The sequence below is a fragment of the Quercus robur genome, chromosome 4, assembly GCF_932294415.1.
Source record: "Quercus robur chromosome 4, dhQueRobu3.1, whole genome shotgun sequence".
Lineage (NCBI taxonomy): Eukaryota > Viridiplantae > Streptophyta > Magnoliopsida > Fagales > Fagaceae > Quercus > Quercus robur.
In genome coordinates, this window is record NC_065537.1 from 42,204,013 (window position 1) to 42,224,161 (window position 20,149).

General features: G+C 35.6%; 1 protein-coding gene across 1 annotated transcript; it reads left to right on the forward strand.

Annotated features, from left to right (window-relative positions):
• The first annotated feature begins 4,252 nt into the window (after nt 1-4,252).
• LOC126721850 (protein transport protein SEC23) lies at nt 4,253-18,367 on the forward strand. The gene is made up of 12 exons (XM_050424920.1): nt 4,253-5,217; nt 5,314-5,487; nt 6,258-6,419; nt 9,949-10,091; nt 11,968-12,043; nt 12,124-12,299; nt 12,398-12,479; nt 13,993-14,070; nt 15,558-15,719; nt 15,815-16,078; nt 17,571-17,675; nt 17,928-18,367. Exons 1-12 carry the CDS (start codon nt 4,486-4,488, stop codon nt 18,066-18,068), a joined length of 2,295 nt encoding a protein of 764 aa, XP_050280877.1. The 5' UTR covers nt 4,253-4,485; the 3' UTR covers nt 18,069-18,367.
• The last annotated feature ends 1,782 nt before the right edge of the window (nt 18,368-20,149 follow it).

The following is a 20,149-nucleotide window of genomic DNA, read 5'->3' on the forward strand; positions in this document are numbered from 1 at the left end:
AATTGGCGGGCCATGGTTGCAGTCACTCATAAGAAGTGTAGGTTTGATGAATGTGCCAAGATACTTGGTGTGAAGAGAACAAAGAGTTTACTTCTAGATGTGTCCATGTGATGGAATGCAACATATGACATGTTTGATAATACTGTGAGATATCATTTTGTGTTGAATTGTTTAGCACAAGATGATGTTAATTTCAAGCATTATCCATCAAGGGATGAATGGCATAAAGTTGAATGGATGTCTTGGTTTTTGAAACCTTTTAATGACATTACAACTCTATTTTCTAGAATCGATTATCCCACAGTAAATTTATTTTTTCATGGAGTGTTTTAAATTGAATTGCTCTTTGTTAGGGTCATATGTGATGTAATTCGCTAATCCTTTGACAAAACACACTTAATTTATAATTGGGTAGATTTAGGACGGGTTTAGTACTTCAAGAAACAAGTGTTCAAGTCAAAATATTAAAGCCATGCAAATCTAACCAAGAAACAAGTGAAGGAAGTGTTATTTAATAAAGCTCAATAGAAGTCTCGACAGAATCCTTTTTATCGAGATTTAATGTTAAAGCTTGACATAAGTTGTATCTATTGAGAATTACGAAATCAAGTTTTCCAAATCTAATTACACGTATATCCATAAGTATTTATGTAGGGTTTCTTTTCTCACAACCCTAGACATATATAAGGATTATTTTAAAGGTCGTCACACATGATGCAAGGTGTTGCAATTACTATACATGCATATTGTGACCAGAGACAAATTGCTCTAGTTCATCATTCCCTCTGTAGAAGCTATTGCGTCTTTACACCAAGGGTTTTGTGATCAAGGAGCTTCCTAATCTTCATTGTTGATGAACTGAAGAACTTTGCAGTCAACATCTTCCTCAAGTTGATGTGTTAGTCACATATTGGGATTCGTGCATCATTGGTTAGTCACATACTGAGATTTGTGCATTGAACGGAGATATTACCATTACAATACAAGTCCAATTGGGTATTGGGGTAAGAGTTCAACTATAAGTTAGTATTGGGTATTGAGATTTCTTATACTTCTAATCGCTTGTGATTGATAATAATGGATTCTCGAGAGTGGTGACCTTAAATTCACCCGGTGGGGTTTTGCCTCAATGGTTTTCTCCATTCGTAAACAAATCGCTTATGTCAAACTTATTTTCTGCTGCATTCAATTATCTAGTGATTTGTTTGTACTACCACGCTATTGCATGTTAAATTAACTTAGTTAATTAACTTAGATAATTAATTAATTAATTTGCCAAATGGGTCAATCCATTTTTGCCCTATCACTTTTACTTGAGGAAATGGAGAGTCAAGATTCATTTATCAATAATATGACACAACAGATGAAAGGTAAATTTAACAAATATTGGGATTGTTATAGTGTGGTACTAGCTTGTGCTATTGTTCTTGATCTAATGTACAAGTTAGATTTTGTGGACTTTACTTTCAAGAAGATAGAGCCAATTGAACACATTGCTAAAATGAGGGTGAAGCAAGTTCAAACAAAATTGTATAAACTTTTTTCAAAATATGAATGTCCTAAGCCTATGACTACTTCTAATGCTTCATATTGTGTTGGGAGTTCTAGTAGTGGTGATATGGATAATCATGATGAAGATATGAAAGATAATGTAAGTGTATTGAATTTTGGTTGGTATATGTTTGTGGTTTTTTTTAATAATCAAATTATAATGTTGTGTGGTATTGTTTTTTTTTTTTTTTTTAAATTGCAATTACACTAATGATTAGGAATTTAAGCATTATTGTTGGCACAGCAAGAGAGGGAGTACGCCTCGATCGAGTGGACCCAAGCGGAGAAAGAAAATGAAGCCGCCACCTAAATTAGGTTTAGGAACTATATATATAGCGTCCTTCGTGAAAGGGCTGATCTACTACTAGATCATGTATCTAGAATTTAGGTATGGGGATAGGAAGGTATTAGACACCCAACCCCACCCGACCTATAGGTCGGCTTCCACTCATTGTGTCTTACGTCTTAATCTTATTAAAGGCACATTCAATATTTTTATTCTAGACTCACACACACACAAGCATACATCGAAACAAACAACATGTCATTTTCATCCTAAAACCCTAACATATATCTATCATGCAATTCATCACATCTTAAACCCCAGCATGCTCCAATCACGCATCTCATCACATCATATCCAAGGTAGTAAACAACCAACATATTATGTTCAAAGTAGAAACATATGCATTTTAAGATCAAACAAACAAGTTATCACATCCAAGGCAAAGCATTTACAAACATTATTCATGTTCATCAAAGCAAGGTCAAGAACATATCTCAAACAAGTGCATGCTCATGTGAATACATGACTTACCTCACTCACTTTATTGCACCATAGCACCTATGCATCAATGCATAGTCATATCATATGCATGTTCATGGCATCTTAAAGAAAGAGAAGAAGAGAAGAAGAGAAACCCTAATCTAGCATGTAAAGGGCAGACAACAAGCAATCATGGAAAGCAGAGACTTATAGGCATGAAAATAGGGTAAAACAGAAGCATATTGTATAAACAGAATAAAGAAATAGAAGCAAAATGGTCAGATTAAGGTTTCTTGGCATGAGTATGTGTGCGCATACATTGGGCCTACTTACGTAACCCAGTTGTAGGCGTGCGCATGTAATAGGCATACACGCCCAAAACCTAACCCAGAAAATAAGAACAAAACAAAGAAAAAACTAACAACTAATAAACTAACATACTTAAAACAATAAAGCAAAGAAAACCTAAACTAAACAAGCATATTATAACATAAACAAATAAGAAAAACAAAAGAAATGAAGTTCGAAATAAAGAAAAGAAAATAAAAAAGCTGGAACATTATACCTCCAAAGAAAAAAAGCTTCTTAGTTTGATTTTGATCATCCCCCTTAGAATTTCAACACTATTGAGGAATGAGGGCTCGAGTCGTAAGGGATACAAAATATAGTGTCTACAATTATGAAAGTTCTTGTAATACCCAAAAAAAAAAAAAAAAATCTCAATTGGACTTGTATTTAGAAGAGTCTAGACTTAGCAAAAGACAAAATCCAAAGTTGGAAGTTCTCTCTTGGTGGAAAGAACATTACAATCAGTTTTCAGAGCTCTCTTTGTGGTGGTTGTTAATGGCGACAAAAACAACTTGCTTCACTTGGGAGATCACTAATGGAGATGAAAACCACTAAGAGAGGAGTAGTGAGTTTTGAGATAAAAAAAGAGAGAAAAGAGAGAAGGAGCAGAGGAGAGAGAATGAGCAGGCTAAAAAGAAGCAACAATAATAAGAGGGAATTTTCTCTCTCTAAATAAAATAATCATACTTTTACTATATAGCCCTATGACTCATCAATTTAAAAAAAAAACACATACACATACCAACACATAATTATGTTTTATTTTATTTTTTTTCACATTTTAAAATATGTTATTTGAAATATGATACCAACACATTCTTTGTATTATAACGACCTTAAACATATGTTTTCACAACACTTTTTAAACTGCAATTGTTATATAATTTTGAACAACAATACTTGAAAACTGCTATCAAGCAAGCCTTATGTCATTAATCAAATGTTTAAATTTCAAAACTTTATGATCTAAAATCATGTATAAAAATTAAGTTTATCGATCAAATACTAAATAACATTTAATTTGAACGAAATTTTACATACATATTAAGAATATAAAAAACATGCCATCCTATACTTAGATTTTCAAAATTCACCTAAAATAAACAAATATAGAAAGAGTTTGAAGAGTTTTTCTCCAAATTTCTTCAAAAATTAATTTGAAGAGAAACTTTGTCCTAGTGAACACATGTCATGATCCTAACTAACTTATGATTTGATTGAGATTCGCTTATTTTGCTGAAATTGAAAACTTTTTGTTGAAAGTATTGTATATAAAGGTAAAAGTTAGCTGAAATAGTACAGTGAGACCCATGAATAGAAAAAATGCAATAGGACCTATAAATAGTAACAAAAATAAATTGAATAGTAAAATAAGCTGCCAAATATAATCTATCCAAACACAACCCTAGTTCTCAAAATTTGTCTAAACTCTTCAACCCAAGAAAAGTTTGAAAATTTTTTTTTTCAAACTTCTCAAAAAAATTAATTTGAAGAAAAACTTTTGTTGCAGTGAACATGGGTCATAATCCTGGCCAATCTAGTTTTCAAAATCTGTCTAAATTCTAAAATAAAAGGAGGAAAAAAAAAAAAAAAAAAAGGGAAAGGGAAAAGAGAAAAGATCCGCCAAAATCTGCTATCCCACTGCACCATCATCATGCCAATGTTCATCACCATAGACCATCCACAGTAACCATCGACATCATTTCCTCAATACCAAAACTCACAATCCCACCCGCACCCACATTCTCCACTAATTTGAACGGGAATTCAAATTCCCAACCGAATCGGAAAACAAGAAAGAAGGAATTCAAAATCCCAAAATGGCAGAATTCCTGGAACTAGAATCCCAAGACGGAGTCCGAATGCCATGGAACGTGATCCCAGGCACGAAGCAAGAATCCTCCAACTGCGTCGTCCCAGTCTCCGCCATCTACTCTCCGATCAGACCTCTCCCGAACATCACCCTCCTCCCTTACTCCCCTCTCCGCTGCCGCACATGTCGCTCCGTCCTCAACCCCTTCGCCATCGTCGACTTCGCCGCCAAGATCTGGATCTGCCCTTTCTGCTTCCAGCGCAACCACTTCCCTCCCAACTACGCCTCCATCTCCGACGACAACCTCCCCGCCGAGCTCTTCCCTCACTACACCACCATCGAGTACACCCAAGACAGCCAAATCGACCAGTCGCCGCCGCAACCGCCGCTTGTTTTCTTGTTCGTGATCGATTCCTGCCTCATTGAGGAAGAGATGGGGTTCCTGAAGTCTTCGCTCTCGCAGGCTTTCGATTTGTTGCCGGATAACTCGCTGGTTGGGTTGATCACGTTTGGGACGTTGGTGCATGTTCACGAATTAGGGTTTGCGCAGATTCCGAAGACTTATGTATTCAGAGGAAATAAGGACATTTCCAAGGAACAGCTTCTTGAGCATATGAGCTTTTTCGCGAAGAAGCCGAAGCCGGCTGGTGTTATTGCTGGTGCTAGAGATGGATTGTCCGCTGAGAGCATTTCGCGGTTTCTATTGCCTAAGGCTGAGTGCGAGTTCGCGTTTAACTCGGTATTGTTGCTTTGATTTTAATACTTTAATCAATCAAACTAGGTGAAAGAAAGAAAGCTAGAAATGATTTGATGTGTTTTTTGAATTTTTGGTTAGGTTTTGGAGGAGTTGCAGAAGGATCCGTGGGGAGTGCCGACGGATCAGAGGGCCACGAGGTGTACTAGCACGGCATTGAGTATTGCAGCGAGTTTGTTAGGAGCGTGTGTTCCGGGTTCTGGAGCTAGAATTATGGCCTTTATTGGTGGACCTTCGACTGAAGGCTCTGGTGCTGTAAGGATTGCTGCTTTTTTTCTTTGTTTTGTTGTGAATTCGTTCATTGTGATAATGTTTTGATTCATTTTCGTTGTTCGCTCCTTTATGTTTGTTATAACTATTATGTTCTGTTTTAGTAATTGCTATGATGGAGAGTTTGATTGATATGAGGTTAGTCAGGATTTACTTGTGTTTAATATGTTGATGTTATAAAGTTGAGTCCGGTAGAGGTGTAATGGAGAGTGAGGGTGTGGAATTGTGGGATTAGTTGAAATGGCAAATGTTGAACAGAGTATGCTCTGCACTGCTCGGCAACATGTCTGAGTGATCCAAGCTTTGAGATATTATGAATGTCTCAAGCTAACATCTTGTTGTTTGACCACTGTTTCTGTCCTCATTAAAATGAATTCTTGTGAGTGATTAGTTTGATCGCTGGATTCAAAATTGTTATAATTACATGTCAATGCGGACCTTTTTTTTTTTTTTTTTTTTTTTTTTTGTGGCATATATTTGATTACAACTCTAGTTTACAAAAGGTTTCCAGTGTTTGCCAATTTTTCCTAGTTATTGCATTAGCAATGGAGGTGAAATAAGACTTATTTATTTTTTTTTTTTGAATGGCGCATGTCTTCTTGCTTTTGTGTATTAGCTGGTTAAACATTCCTGTTTATGAAATTCTGGGATTTGGTCTCTCTCTGCTTTTGGTTTTTGTTTTTAGTATTTCATGGTTACTCATTTACAGGGCCTTTGGAAGTTCTATTGAGTTTTTCTTTTTGAATCTGTTGCAGATTGTGTCAAAGAATTTGTCAGACCCAATTCGTTCTCACAAGGACCTAGATAAGGACTCTGCTCCGCTTTATCATAAAGCTGTGAAGTTCTATGAGGGACTTTCAAAGCAGCTTGTACATCAAGGGCATGTACTAGATCTTTTTGCTTGTGCACTAGACCAGGTAATATTAATTTCTGTTTTTGTTTTGTTTTGTTTTTATTCTGTTCTTGTATCCCACTAGATAAATTGATTCACAGAATAGTGGTTTGGCTATTACCTATCAATTTTTTCTTTTTTCCATTCCCCTTCATATAGGTATTCTGAATGTTACCATGTAAGTGGTTTCTTTGATGGATTAACTGATTAAATAGTCCATATGATTAACTTGTCAAAAATTTCTCGGGTTGGAAGAGACTTTACTTATCAACGGGTGGTAGGTTCACTTTGTTGAAAAGTACCCTTTCAAGTCTTCCGATTTATTATCTGTTCTTAAAGCTGTGGCTACTAGATTAGAATGAATTTAGTGGAACTTTTTGCGGATCCTCAGAGTTGTGTTTCAAATACCCTTTGGTGGCTTGGGAAAAAGTTTGCTTACCTCTTGAGTTGGGTGGATTGGGGATTTAGAAGTTGGTGTCTTTTAATCAAGCTCTATTAGGAAAATGGCTATGGAGGTATGGTCATGAAACTAATCAGCTTTGGCAGAGGGTTATTGCGATGAAATATGGGGAGGGGAAAGGGGGGTGGAGTACTAAAGTTGTAAAAGGGCCCATAGTTGTGGTTCATGGCTAAGCATTAGTGAAGCGTGGGTGAGCTTTTCTAAGCACTTGTTTTTTTGGTGGGAGATGGTTCTCGTATTCTTTTTTGGCATGATAAGTGGATTGGGGATAATTCCTCAAAACTCTTTACCTTGAGTTATTTCAGTGTTCAGCCAATAAGGAAGTTTTTATTTTTGATGTTCTGTGTCTTCTAGTGGGTGGACATGTCAGAGTGTGGAACTTATGTTTCTTTATGGAGTTCAATGACTGGGAGTTGGCAGCTTCTTTCTCCTTTCTACACTTGATTCAATCTCGGATTCCTGGGGGTGTTGGAAGTGACAATCTTTGTTGGGGCCTCAATAGTTGTATGAAGTTTCTACTCGGTCTTTCTGCCATAAGATTCAAGAGGCTCCTACTTCCATTTTCCCTTGGAAGGGCATTTGGAAAGTTAAGGTTCCTAAAAAGGTGGCCTTTTTTATGTGGATAGTAGCTTATGGCCAGATTCTTACATTGGATAATCTTTATGCTTTGAGGTCGCTCTCTAGCAAATTGTATATGTTGTTGTAACGAGGAATCTGTGGATCACCTTCTTCTTATTTGTTGTTCATTAGCTCATTCTTTGTGGGTGCATATGCTTCAGCTATTTGGGATTCATTGGGTCATGCTAGGTTCTGTTGCAGACTTAGTATTTTGTTGGCAGCAATGGCTTGGGAAACATAATTCTAATATTTGGAATTTGGTTCCAGGCTGTTTGTTGTGAATTATTTGGACAGAATGTAATTGACGAACTCTCAAGGATATTGAGAAATCTCTGGCTCAATTGATAGATTTGTGCCAGTGGACAATCTTTGATTGGTCTTGGTGTTAAGGGTCTCTCGGACTGTTCTTCTCTTATTGGTTTTCTTTTGTCTCTTAGCATAGTTTCTTGATTCCTATGTTTCTTTGTTTTTGTGCTGTTCTTTGTTCATTATCGTGAACACTTTGTATTCTTTTTCTTCTTTCTTTTCAATAATATTACTTTCTTACCTATCAAAAAAAAAGTTAGTTTGTTATGAGGTTGGGGAATAGATTACAAAGTGTGTTACAAGTAGTAATGGATGTAGCCTATTACAAGCATAAGCATGGGGTGGGATAAGTTAGTTTTGTTATGAGATTGGGGATGGCAGTAAGGTACAATTCTGCCATGACAGATGGTGTGGCAATCATGTATTGAAAGAGTCATATCATATCTACTTGCAGTAGACAAAGATGCTTCAGTGTTTTATTTAAAGCAAATGAACGAAGGGGGGCTAGGTCATGGCATATTAGTTTTGCATGTTCTTTTTAATGACTGGGAATTGAAGTCGGTTGTTCTCTTTTGTGATAAACTTTATTCCAACATCCAAGTGGAATGGGTCCTAATCAACTGAAGTGGAAGCCTACAATTAATGGTTAGTTTGATGTTAAATCATATTATGAAGTCCAAAGAGGTACGAATGGGTTAAATTTTCCATGGAAGAACATTTAGTGGACTTAAGGAGTTGAAGAAAGTAGCTTTCTATTTATTTATTTATTTTTTGGGTGTGTGTGGACAGCAACTTAGGGAAAATTTTTGATGGGCAGAGCCTTATCAAAAGAGGAATTGGTAGATTGGCATTGTATGTTCAGCTGTAGCTATGAAAATGTGGATTATTTATTGGTTCACTGAAAAGTTGATCATGAGTTTTGGCGTAGACATATATATTTTTTATGTTTGGTACATAGTGGGTGATGCCTAAGAGTGTTATAGAGGTTTTTATTTGGTTTGCAAAGCTGGTTTGGAAAGTTAGGATTTTATTCTTTTGGAAGTCAGTCCCTCTTAATTAATCTGAGTGATAAGGCAGGAGGAACATTTGCACTTCTAATGGAGCAGATCAGCAGAGTGAACTGTTATTGAGTTGAAATCCAGATTTTTGTGATCATTGTTTGATTGGTCTAAAAGAATAGGCACTAATATTGCAAACTCCATTGTTGATTTATTTGTCACCCTTTCTTTTCATATGTAATTATTGATTTATGTAATTCCATAAAAGTACTTCAGTTCAGGGACTTATTCAACATGTATAAAATACATCCTTTATTTTAATAAAACATTAATTGCTTATTTTAAAAATAAAAAAAAAGGAATTCTTGGGTCATTATCACACATGCTTTCTAATATCTAATTTTTATCATGTTTGTACTCCATATATTTATAATGCTCAAAATTATTTCTAGGCTGCTTCATTTCCCCCACCCCCCAAATCCCCCATTTGATCAGTCTTTGGCTGCTTCAAACTCACTGAATATGAGGTCTGAATTTGGTTTTGGTTATGCCAACTTACCCTAATTTCATGTTGGGTTTGACCAATGAACTATAGCTCAACTAGCACTTCCTCCTCTCATAATAATTGGGATGAATGGTGAGTTTGTGGGTTCTAGACTCACTAGGTGACTGGGTGTGTGTGTAACTTAGCAATAAAAATTAAATGTTGGGGTTGTGGCTATTTCTGACTCTGGTGGCTTTCTTTAAAGCATTGGCAGCTTGGACCAAATTTATATTGGATAAATTTTAGATGAATTATGAAGTATATCTGTTTTTTCTAATTATTAAATATGTATTATATCTGGATTTCAAACTACCGATTCATGTGCACCCTTGTATGTAAATTTTGGAGAAAATTTTAGTTTGTATTGAAATGTTATATGGAGTTCATGTGTTTATACACCCGAAGTAGGGACAAGGCTTTTGGCCTTGCTGCTTGTGCATCTATTGAGTAGAGCTTTAGTCAAGTAATGATCATTTGGAATTAAATATGGTATGTGGTGATCCCTTAGCTTAGAGTAATTCTGTTGACTTCAGTTTCTGTTCATATTTTTTGATAACCATTGCTGTGTCTTACCTTTGTGCCTAGTTATTATGCTTTTCAAGTAAATTTGTTTCCCCTTTGCATCCAGGTGGGGGTTGCAGAACTGAAAATTGCAGTTGAAAGAACTGGAGGGCTTGTTGTGCTTGCAGAAAGTTTTGGCCATCCAGTATTTAAGGATTCAATCAGACGTATTTTCCAGGCGGGTGACTATGATCTTGGTCTATCATCAAAGTAAGGGTTTATTTAATTCATTTCTGTCATTGAAGTATTGCTTGGTGAAATAACATACTACAAATTGTTCTTTTAGAGCCTTAAAATGTATATAGAGGTTCAACTTCATTGTCATATACTTCTTTGGTTGTCCCTCTTTCATCTTAAAACTAATTCAATAGTATGAACATAATTATTTGTCAAATGTATAATGGGAATTGTTGGACTATTTTGTATATTTGTATTATTACACTGTAGATTGACCTCATATTTTGATTGTTTTGTTTCTTGCGTGAATTGTTCCATATGGCCGTAAATTATTCCGTACATCTAATTAATACCTTTTCTATGAATATGTTAAACCAGCATTTGCCAGATATTTGCAGCAATTTTTTTTTTTTTTTGATATTGCAAACTTGTGTAACCAATATTTTGGTGAATGGTGACACTTTTTTTTTTTAATCTGAATATTTTGTAATTTAATAATCGTTAGGCTGTGGTTTTCAACCATCCATCTATAGTGCCAATTTGTATCTGACCATCATTGTTTGCCGGTGGAGGTAGGTGGTTTGGGGATCTGGAGGGTTGGATTTTTTAACCAAGCCTTGCTAGTTTAGTGGTTATGGCGTTTTGGGAAGGAAAGTAACAGGTTATGGTGTCAGGTTACAACAACCAAATATAGGCTAGAGGAGGCTGGTGCACTAGAGGTGTAAGAGGTACTCATAGGTGTGGCCCTGTGGGATGTGGAAGAGCATTAGGGAAGGAGCAGAGAAATTCTTCAGACAGATAGTGTAATGTGGGGAGGGTCATCTTATTAGGTTCTGGCATGATCCTTGGAGTGGGTGGGCATTCTTCTCAAAAGGATCTTTTTCCTAATTTGTTTGCTTGTTCCCTGTCTAAAGAAGCCTGGATTTCTGACCTGGTAGTATCTGCATTAGATTGGGGAAGTAGGAGCTGGAATTTACAATTCTGTCGAGTTTTCAGGATTGGAAGTTGGAATTTTTTTTTTTAGCTTCTTTATTCCTCTATGTTGAGGGGTGAGGGGATGATAATCTAACTTGGAAGTTGACTAAGACTGGCGTGTTTAATGTGCGCTCTTACTATTAGCTGTTGTCTGGTCCTCTCACTGATGAGTTTCCTTGGGAGTGCATTTGGTGTGCAAAGGTACCTAAATAATGTCTTTCTTTTTATAGACAGCAACTAGGGGTGGGATACTCACCATTGATAATTTAGTTAAGAGAGGTCAGTCCTTGGTTAATAGTGTTGCTTATGTTGTTGTGATGGGGAATCTGTTGATTATCTTCTCTCCACTGTAAGTTTTCTCATGCTTTATGGGGTTAAGTTTTTGAGGTGTTTGGGATTTGGTGGGTAATGCCAAAAACTGTTAGCTCTCTTGTTTTTGCTTGGAGAAATTGGTTTGGAAAGCACTTGTCAACCAGATGGAATATGGTCCCGACATGTTTAATGTGGTTAGTTTGGCAGGAACATAATACCCTCACATTTGAAGACAATGAGAGACCCTTAGACCTCTAAAAATCTCCTCTTTGGTACTTTGTTTCAGTGGGCTCGTATATGGGGTTTTACGTATTGGATTTCAATTTCTGAATTCTTATAATCTGTTCGCTTTAGTTCTTGTACTTATTGTATTTGTTTCTTGTTTAGAGTGTTCACCATTGTGAACATGATGTTCAGTTTTTTCAATAAAAGTCTTATTACCTATAAAAAAGGACACAATATATTCATTAGAAGAATGGTGCAATGTTATCATACTGATTTATATTTCCTTGCATGTCAGGCCGAAGTTATCTATTTGTATGTTCTGTATCTTCCATAATATGATTATTTGGTTCAGAGAACCATCTTGGTTGTCATTTTTTTTACTTCATATTCTATGCAGTGGTATATTTGAGATAAACTGCTCAAAGGATATCAAAGTTCAGGGCATTATTGGTCCTTGTGCATCTCTTGAAAAGGTATAATTCAAAGAGCTTCTAAGTTTTTTCTCTTTTCCTCTGTTGCATTTCCATTGTTTATTTTTGGCAACTTTGTGCAGAAAGGTCCTTTGTGCTCTGACACTGTTATCGGCCAGGGGAATACTACTGCATGGAAGATGTGTGGCCTTGACAAAGCTACATCTCTATGTCTTATTTTTGAAGTTGTTAAGAAGGAAAGCCCAGATGCTACCATACAATCTACAAGCAACCAATTTTACTTCCAATTTTTAACGTAGTATGGACTCCAAGCTTATGCCTCTTGAGTAATAAGTTATTTTTTGTGCCTAGCATAGATGGAAACTTCTTTTACTCATTACAGATATTTTGCTCCAGTTATCAGCATTACAGTGGTCAAATGAGACTTCGTGTTACAACACTTTCAAGAAGATGGGTGGCTGGACCCGGAAGCATACAGGCAAGCTTTGCTGTTTGCTTGTGTATGATACATTATTTGTCTTGTTTAGTAGGTTTCTGTTTCCATGTTTGCATATTAGTGACATGGACCTAAAAAGTCATAGCTTGTAATGATGAATGACTTAGGGCACCTTTTCCCTTGAAGTTGTTTACAGATGCCTAACCATGGAATGAATATAAGGCCTGAATTAAAATTAAAAATTGGTTACTGAGTGGCTGTTCATGTTAAATGCATTTGTGGCAAAAGTGAGGTGTTGGTAGGTTTTAAATGATAATCTAACATATGTGACAAAATCATTGACAATAAGTAAGCTGTATTTACTGTATTGTAGGTCTGAATCAGTTGATGTGTACCACTTCATCTGAAGAGGAAGAAGCTGTGATTTAGTCTGAGTTGACATAATCTTTATGTCGTCTTAGCAGTTGCCTAGATAAGTGAGGCGTTGATTACATTTATCATTGTGATATGCCAATTCTTGCAGCTAAACCATTTAGAGAAAGAGTATATTCTCTTTGGCTTTATATATTCATGTTTACTTGTTTTTTATTGATTAAGTTACATTCTGTTGTGACCGGGACAAGGATAGAGATAGGAGAGCAGGCAGGCAGTAAAGGTAGACCTGTGCAAGTGATAAAGCTTAATGTGGATTTGGATGGATTTGATTAGGATGAATAAAGAATTAAAGATTAGCTTGAGTTATTTCAAAATAACATTATCATTGTCTTGTAGTTTTAAATTATCTATCATTGCTTTGTAATTTAAATTATTAAATAGGAGTTGGTTCCATTACATTAGGAGTAGTTGGATGAGACTCATCCCATCTTTGTGGTTCGGCTATTTATGTAAGCTAACATGCAAAATAATGGCAACCAGAATTACACCCCCAAAACTAAAAATGTCTCTTTCTCCCTCTCAAGTTCAGGAGGCTAGTCACTTTGAATTGACTAAATATCATTTTATTTTTCTGGTTCATAAACACATGCAATCTGTCTCACTATAGATGAAACTTTTGAAATGGCATGAGTCAATGAAACCTAAAAAATTTAGTTATTTAGTTACAATATACTTTACTTTATATTAGAGGTGACACAACTCTTGCTAAAAATCTTGTTAGATTTTTGAATAAGGTGAGGGCAGTATAGAAAATTGAAAAAGTATGTACTGCCAGTTGGGACAACTCAAGGACGAAACATTATCATCTATTGTGGGATGGAAAGAGTATTTTTCCCCCCAAATAACCTGATAGAAAATTGTGGCAAAGGATTTAAAAATAATGATTTGATAATTGATTGCTAATTGGAGCTTTTGATTCACTCGCTTTAGGTTATTGATTGCCATAAATGAAAATATATGTTTTTTTATAAATTTGAATGTTTATTGTTATTCTTCTCTAATTTTCTTCTAATTTCGGCTTTAAAACTTTTGTCCTTAAATTTCCTCTATCCTAAATTGCCATACACATTTACTTTTTCTTTTGGGGGTCAAGCATATAATTCTACTGTGTATGCTGTAGGACTTGGTTGCTGGATTTGACCAAGAAGCAGCTGCTGTAGTTATGGCACGGCAAGTCTCTTTCAAAATGGAAACAGAGGTAAAAATTATAATTTACATGGTTTTTTTATACGCTGGATTTCATTTGATTAACTTATAGTTGAACATAGTTATTAGCTTTTCTATATTTCAATGATAATATAACATACATGATTTTTTTTTTTTTTTTTTTTTTTTTTTAAATTGTAATATATTGTAGAAGAAATAAGAGAAGTTTATTCTAATTGAAATGGAGTGAACCTCATGTACACAGGGTGGGTACATAAAGTTCACCTACAAAATTATCTGTGACAACAGACGCTTTTTGGTTTTTACCACTCAAACAAGGTTCTCAAAAATAATGACTTCCAACTTCATGATAGATAGCTCTAGTCCATCAAATGTGCTAGTATTTCTCTCCCTCCATTGTGGCTAGGTCCCTCTCTCTGTATCATTCTTTGAGGTGTATTGATTTGCTAGTTCTTTAACCACAAAATAGTTAGTCTCATTCTCACTGCATATGCACCCTGAACCATTGGTGATGAATCAGCAATTACTCTCTCTCTCTCTCTCTCTCTCCGTGTGTGTTTCTGTTTTGTATAACTTAAAAAGGCTTTTTGGTATACATTTTTGTTTTTCCTTCCCCTCTCCCCCCTCCCCTCCCCATCTTCCCGCCCCCTTTTTTAGTTCTCACCATTTGAAAAAATCCCTCATCTCTAGTTAGGCTTGAACTTTGGTCTAATGTGATCATGAGATTGTAGTTTTTTGTGAATTTGAGTTTGAGGAATATGGAATTGTCATGTTTTCTTATGTGAATTTGGAACTAATATCTATTGTCCTACACTAAAACATATCTCAAGGGATTAGCGTGTAGATGTTCTTGCATTTGCATTTGGTAAACACGGATGTCATTTTCTTTTTTAATTGTTATATTTAATTGTCTTGACAAATGGTGAACAAGTTTGAATAAGTTTTCACATTTTCTATGCATGTGGGATTAGGTATCAGATTTTACTTGTTTACCTATCCATACATCCTAGCTTAGAAGTTAGAAGTTGGAAATTATTATTTACTTTGGCTGAATCTTCTGAGTCTAAATATTTTTCGTTTGTTTTGCATACTCTATATCTGTAGCCTATATGATTACAATTTCCTTGCGTTTTTTGAGGTTTGGAAATAGAATAGCACCACTCTTACTAGCAAGTTTCTTTTCTAATGTTAGTTTGATAGTTGAATAAAGGGATTTTTGTGTTAAAAATAGAAAGAAAAGAAAAAAAAGAACTTAGACATTAGCAGCATTGCCCTAGAACCGTATAACAACACAAACAATCAGTGTCAGATTGTTGGACATGTAAAAATACTTCAAAAATCTGACTGTAATTGTTACATTAGCTTTGAACAATTACTTGGAATAGTTGGTGTTATAGAGTTAATCTCGTGTTCCACTCATTAGCTTGTTTGGCACATTTTATTTTCTTTCTGATGACTTATGACTTGCTTGATCACAACTATTGTGCCATTTTATGACATGATGCTATTGGTATTCAGGCTGAGTTTGACCCTATAAGATGGTTGGATAAAGCATTGATACATCTATGTTCTCGGTTTGGAGATTTCCAGAAGGAAAGTCCATCTTCTTTCAGCTTGTCTCCACGGCTTTCAATATTTCCTCAATTTATGTTTAATTTGCGACGTTCTCAGTTTGTTCAGGTAAATGGTTGTCTATTTGTGTATCATGTTTTATGCGTGAATTTATAGTTCTAAAATAGTTATAACTGCGATCTTGTCAATTCTGTTTGTTACAGGTTTTTAACAACAGCCCGGATGAGACTGCATATTTTAGAATGATACTAAATCGAGAAAATGTCGCCAACTCAGTTGTGATGATTCAGCCATCATTGATATCTTTCTCATTTCATTCGGGCCCAGAACCAGCCCTTCTTGATGTGGCTTCCATTGCAGCTGATAAGATCCTGCTTTTGGATTCATATTTCACTATGGTTATTTTTCATGGTGCAACAATTGCTCAGTGGCGAAAAGCTGGATATCACAATCAGCCTGAACATCAGGTAATGTTTTACAGATGTGGAATATGAATGTAATGATGTGACAGCATGTATATCTTTATTCTAAGTCTGAGGTTGGCTGAATTTTTTTTCCCTTTGGTAAATAATATTGGTGGATATTTCATCCACCTGAATTTTTTTTCTCTCCTATATTTTGTCCTTGAACTATTGAGTGTTCCAATCTAGTCCTTCAAATTTCAAAATTACCTCAGTGTTACCCTTACCATCTTATAGGTCAGACTCATATCAATATAAAGTTATTAAGTAGCAAATCTTATGTATGTGGATACAAATGCACGCACACCATCTAGTGGGAATCATATATATATATATATATATGAAGATATAAATGGTTCCTGGAACGTATTGTATTAGTGAACCAAACATGGGAATTAAGTCAGATTCATGAAAAGTTATGGGATTCTGTGAGCTAAATGACTAATTAATGTGCTAGAAACTTGATTGATATCTAGATGTTCAACATCTGAGCAATATTTAAATATGATAGTTCTCTTTGGTTTATATGATGTCTTTGAGAGTGATTTTAATAGGGAAAAAATCAGTTACAATTATGTAGGAGCTGTATATTAGGTTTCCAATTAAATTTAACCATGCAACACAAAAGATGTGATCTTCCCCCAAGGACATTTAAATTCAACTCTATGGCTTATGACCAATGTAGTCATATAGTTGAATTTAATTAGGGAATGTAAGGTACATCACTTAAGGAGCTGTACCTAAGTTTTGTCTATTTTAATACTATGTTGAAGCTTATGCTTAGTTCCCAATGTTAAATTCAATTTTAAGAGACGTATAGCATTATCACTAGTTCATGAAATTACTCCCCTAAGCAAGAGATGAGCTACCCTTCAGCATATTTGCAGTTTTGCTAGCACATCAGGAAAACTTGCATTTTCATCTCTAGGAGCTGAACTATTTTTGTTTGTTTTATATTTTTTAGCAGTTTAAGAGTTTCTATTGTAATTTTGTAACCTTGTTTTGAACACCATGTGGTATTGACTCTAGGAACTACTAATCTTATAAAAATGATATATTGTTATTTCCTAAGTTTGTATGATATGAAGATAACCATACTACATGGGTAATAAATGAAGATTTGTGCCAAATTTGTGAGGTGGCCATGGGACTAATACATAACTTGGTCACAAGAAGAATCATCTGTATGGGGTTGAACAGTCTGTGGTTTGGTGGCATGCAGGATCACTAGTTTATAGCTCTGTTGTCCTTATAAACATTATAGTTTGAGTTGGCTTAGCATGTCGGGAAATATTTATTCCTCTCATGACTTATCCCAGTCAAATGTTGGCAAGGTCCAAGAGGGTATTCTATTTCACGTATCTCTAAATTAACTTATATTGAAATGTTATTGCTCCTAAATCTGTTATTAATGGTCTGCTTATTCTGGATAACATTCATTTTTTCAAATCTTTTGCAACTTGATAGTACGATACACTCAAAAGCTCTGTGCTTGCAGGCATTTGCCCACTTGCTACAAGCTCCCCGTGATGAGGCAGATTCAATAATCAAAGAAAGGTTTCCAGTACCTCGCCTAGTCATATGTGATCAGCATGGATCCCAGGTACTCCTTAATTTCTTGATTCCACAAATGTGTTAAACAATGGCTAAAATTGTAATTGTCATGGAAATTTTTCTTTTTCACTTCCATCCTCCCTATAAAAGATGTCTTCCCTTGCTAGATTGGCTTTCATTGATAAAATGGTAGTCACTGTAAGCTTGCACCATAACCTAGAGGGAAGAATCTAATGATTCATCTTAAAGATGTAATGGGCCACTGCTTTTGGTTGATTAACATCTTTGATGGTTTTTGCAGGCTCGTTTTCTCTTGGCAAAATTGAATCCTTCGGCTACATATAACTCTGATGGTCCTCTACCGGGAGGAGATATTATCTTCACTGACGATGTTAGCTTTGAGGTCTTCTTGGATCATCTCCAGAGATTAGCAGTTCAATAAAGTAGAACATGACCATGTGCAAATATATTTATTTAAAATTTTTGTACCTTTTCTGATTTCGTGTACAGTAATGCATGACTTGTAATAATTTTTGTTGTTGGTTACTTATCAAGAGAAGGGGGGAAAAAAGAAAAGTTTTCTTGCTGGCTAGGATTCATAATATCTAAAGATTGCAAGTTTCATATTACGACAGCAGTTATTCAAATGAATTTACTACATGATTTCACTTGGGCAATGTTGGGAGATTTGTATATTTTGAATCTGGAATACATCAATCTTAAGCCTAAATATTTATAGTCCTTTGTTAGTGTTAAAACTATGGCTTTCTGCATATGATTATAGTTAAAACTAACAATAATTATAACTTATTATTCTAGCTTGGATTATCTTGCAAATTAGTCTAAATTGGATCTAGTTTTGAAATCTGGGATTGTAATTTGTAAGTTAGTTTGAACTCAACTAAAAAAATTTTAAGCAATTCGGTCTGTAGTTCAGTGTATGAGGTTAGAAGGTCAGGTTGGGCTATGCTAGGACTCCAGGTCATAAACTTTCAGCCAAGCCTGGATTAGTCTCTAACATGGACCAAACTGACAAAATTTTCATTTATGTTTTGACAGAAAAGAAGAGTTTGATTAATATACCAGAAGCGTCACATTGGAAAAATTCCCAATTATAAGAGTGGCCATGGTGAAGAAATGTTTTCCATCAAACGAACAGTTTCGAGCATACAAAGCTAAGGCATGGGCAGCCCATTACAAAATACAATTGACCAATTAAATTCTGCAAAGAGAAACTGTCGAGCCTTCATTAGGCTTCATACAGCAGATGCCCAGCACTCCCAATATGCATCAGTGGAGTTAAAAGCTGCTATTTGAAGTTTGCTATCTCCTTCAAAGACCACTTCGCCGGAACTCCAACTTGCCTGTAAATTGAACTTTCTGGATCACCAAAACAGCCTGTAAATTGAACTTTCTGGATCACCAAAACAGCCTTTGATTCAACATGATTGCGTCCCATGTGAGATTGAACTGCCAACGTTGAGAATAACCGATCAACATCGTAATTCCCACTGATCTGGTCATTGTATTGTGGCAACCATCAGAGTTTATCTTGGTAACATTTTGCAGGGGAAGCTTCCACCTTGCCACTATCGAGCTATCTTAGAAGCTTCACGTCGGTCATGTCTACATCTTGCCTTACTCCCATTTCATCCAATGAATCCCTTCTATCAAAACATAAAATCCATCAGTACCTCAAAGTGATTTATATTATCAAAATCCTTGTGTACATAGATAAAAGTAGCATTTTTCAACTTTTCACTTTTCAACTCAAGATAACAGAAGCAAAAGCAGAGTCCGGAACTTCAGTTCAAAGAACCAAACCAGTCTTCACCATTTGGCATTTTGTGTCGAAAGTAACCAAGTGACCATAATCATGAGGTATCAACTTTATCAAAAACAGTATCATTAGTGGGGGGCAAGCAGTACAATAATTGGGACTTCATCAGGGAAAATATTATAGCATTTTGGCCGTTGTGCAGGCCAGACAAATAGGAGAATCAATCTCTTCTATCTATGTACACAAGGATTTTGATAATGGACTTTGTATCATCGAAACAAACTTCACATTCAGTGCGTGATCCAATCTTCATTGCATATAAAGGAGTATTTGTAGGGAGAATACCCTAACATGCTCTCCACATGAAAGTCGGTCTTATTTGTAACCACCATTTGCCATTGATTAGTGTTTGTACCACCAAATGAACTCTTGCCCACCAAATTCTTTTCGATTCAACCAATAGATGACATGCATGCACTCTTAACTGAATAACACCATTTTTCATTCTGGCTCAGATGAGCATGTCATTTCTCATGCTTCAGCCCAATGGATTGGACTTGATGATCTCAGCTTCAAACGACAAAACACTTGGTCTGTAAGTTGTGCATTTTCGCAGAGGATTTGTTACTATGAGATCTTCAAATGTATAGCATTATCAAGTTGGACTTACCTGGGGAAAATTGTTGGCTTTATGGCTTGGGCTGCCTTCTATAACCCGAAATTTTCAATCACATCCATTCCCC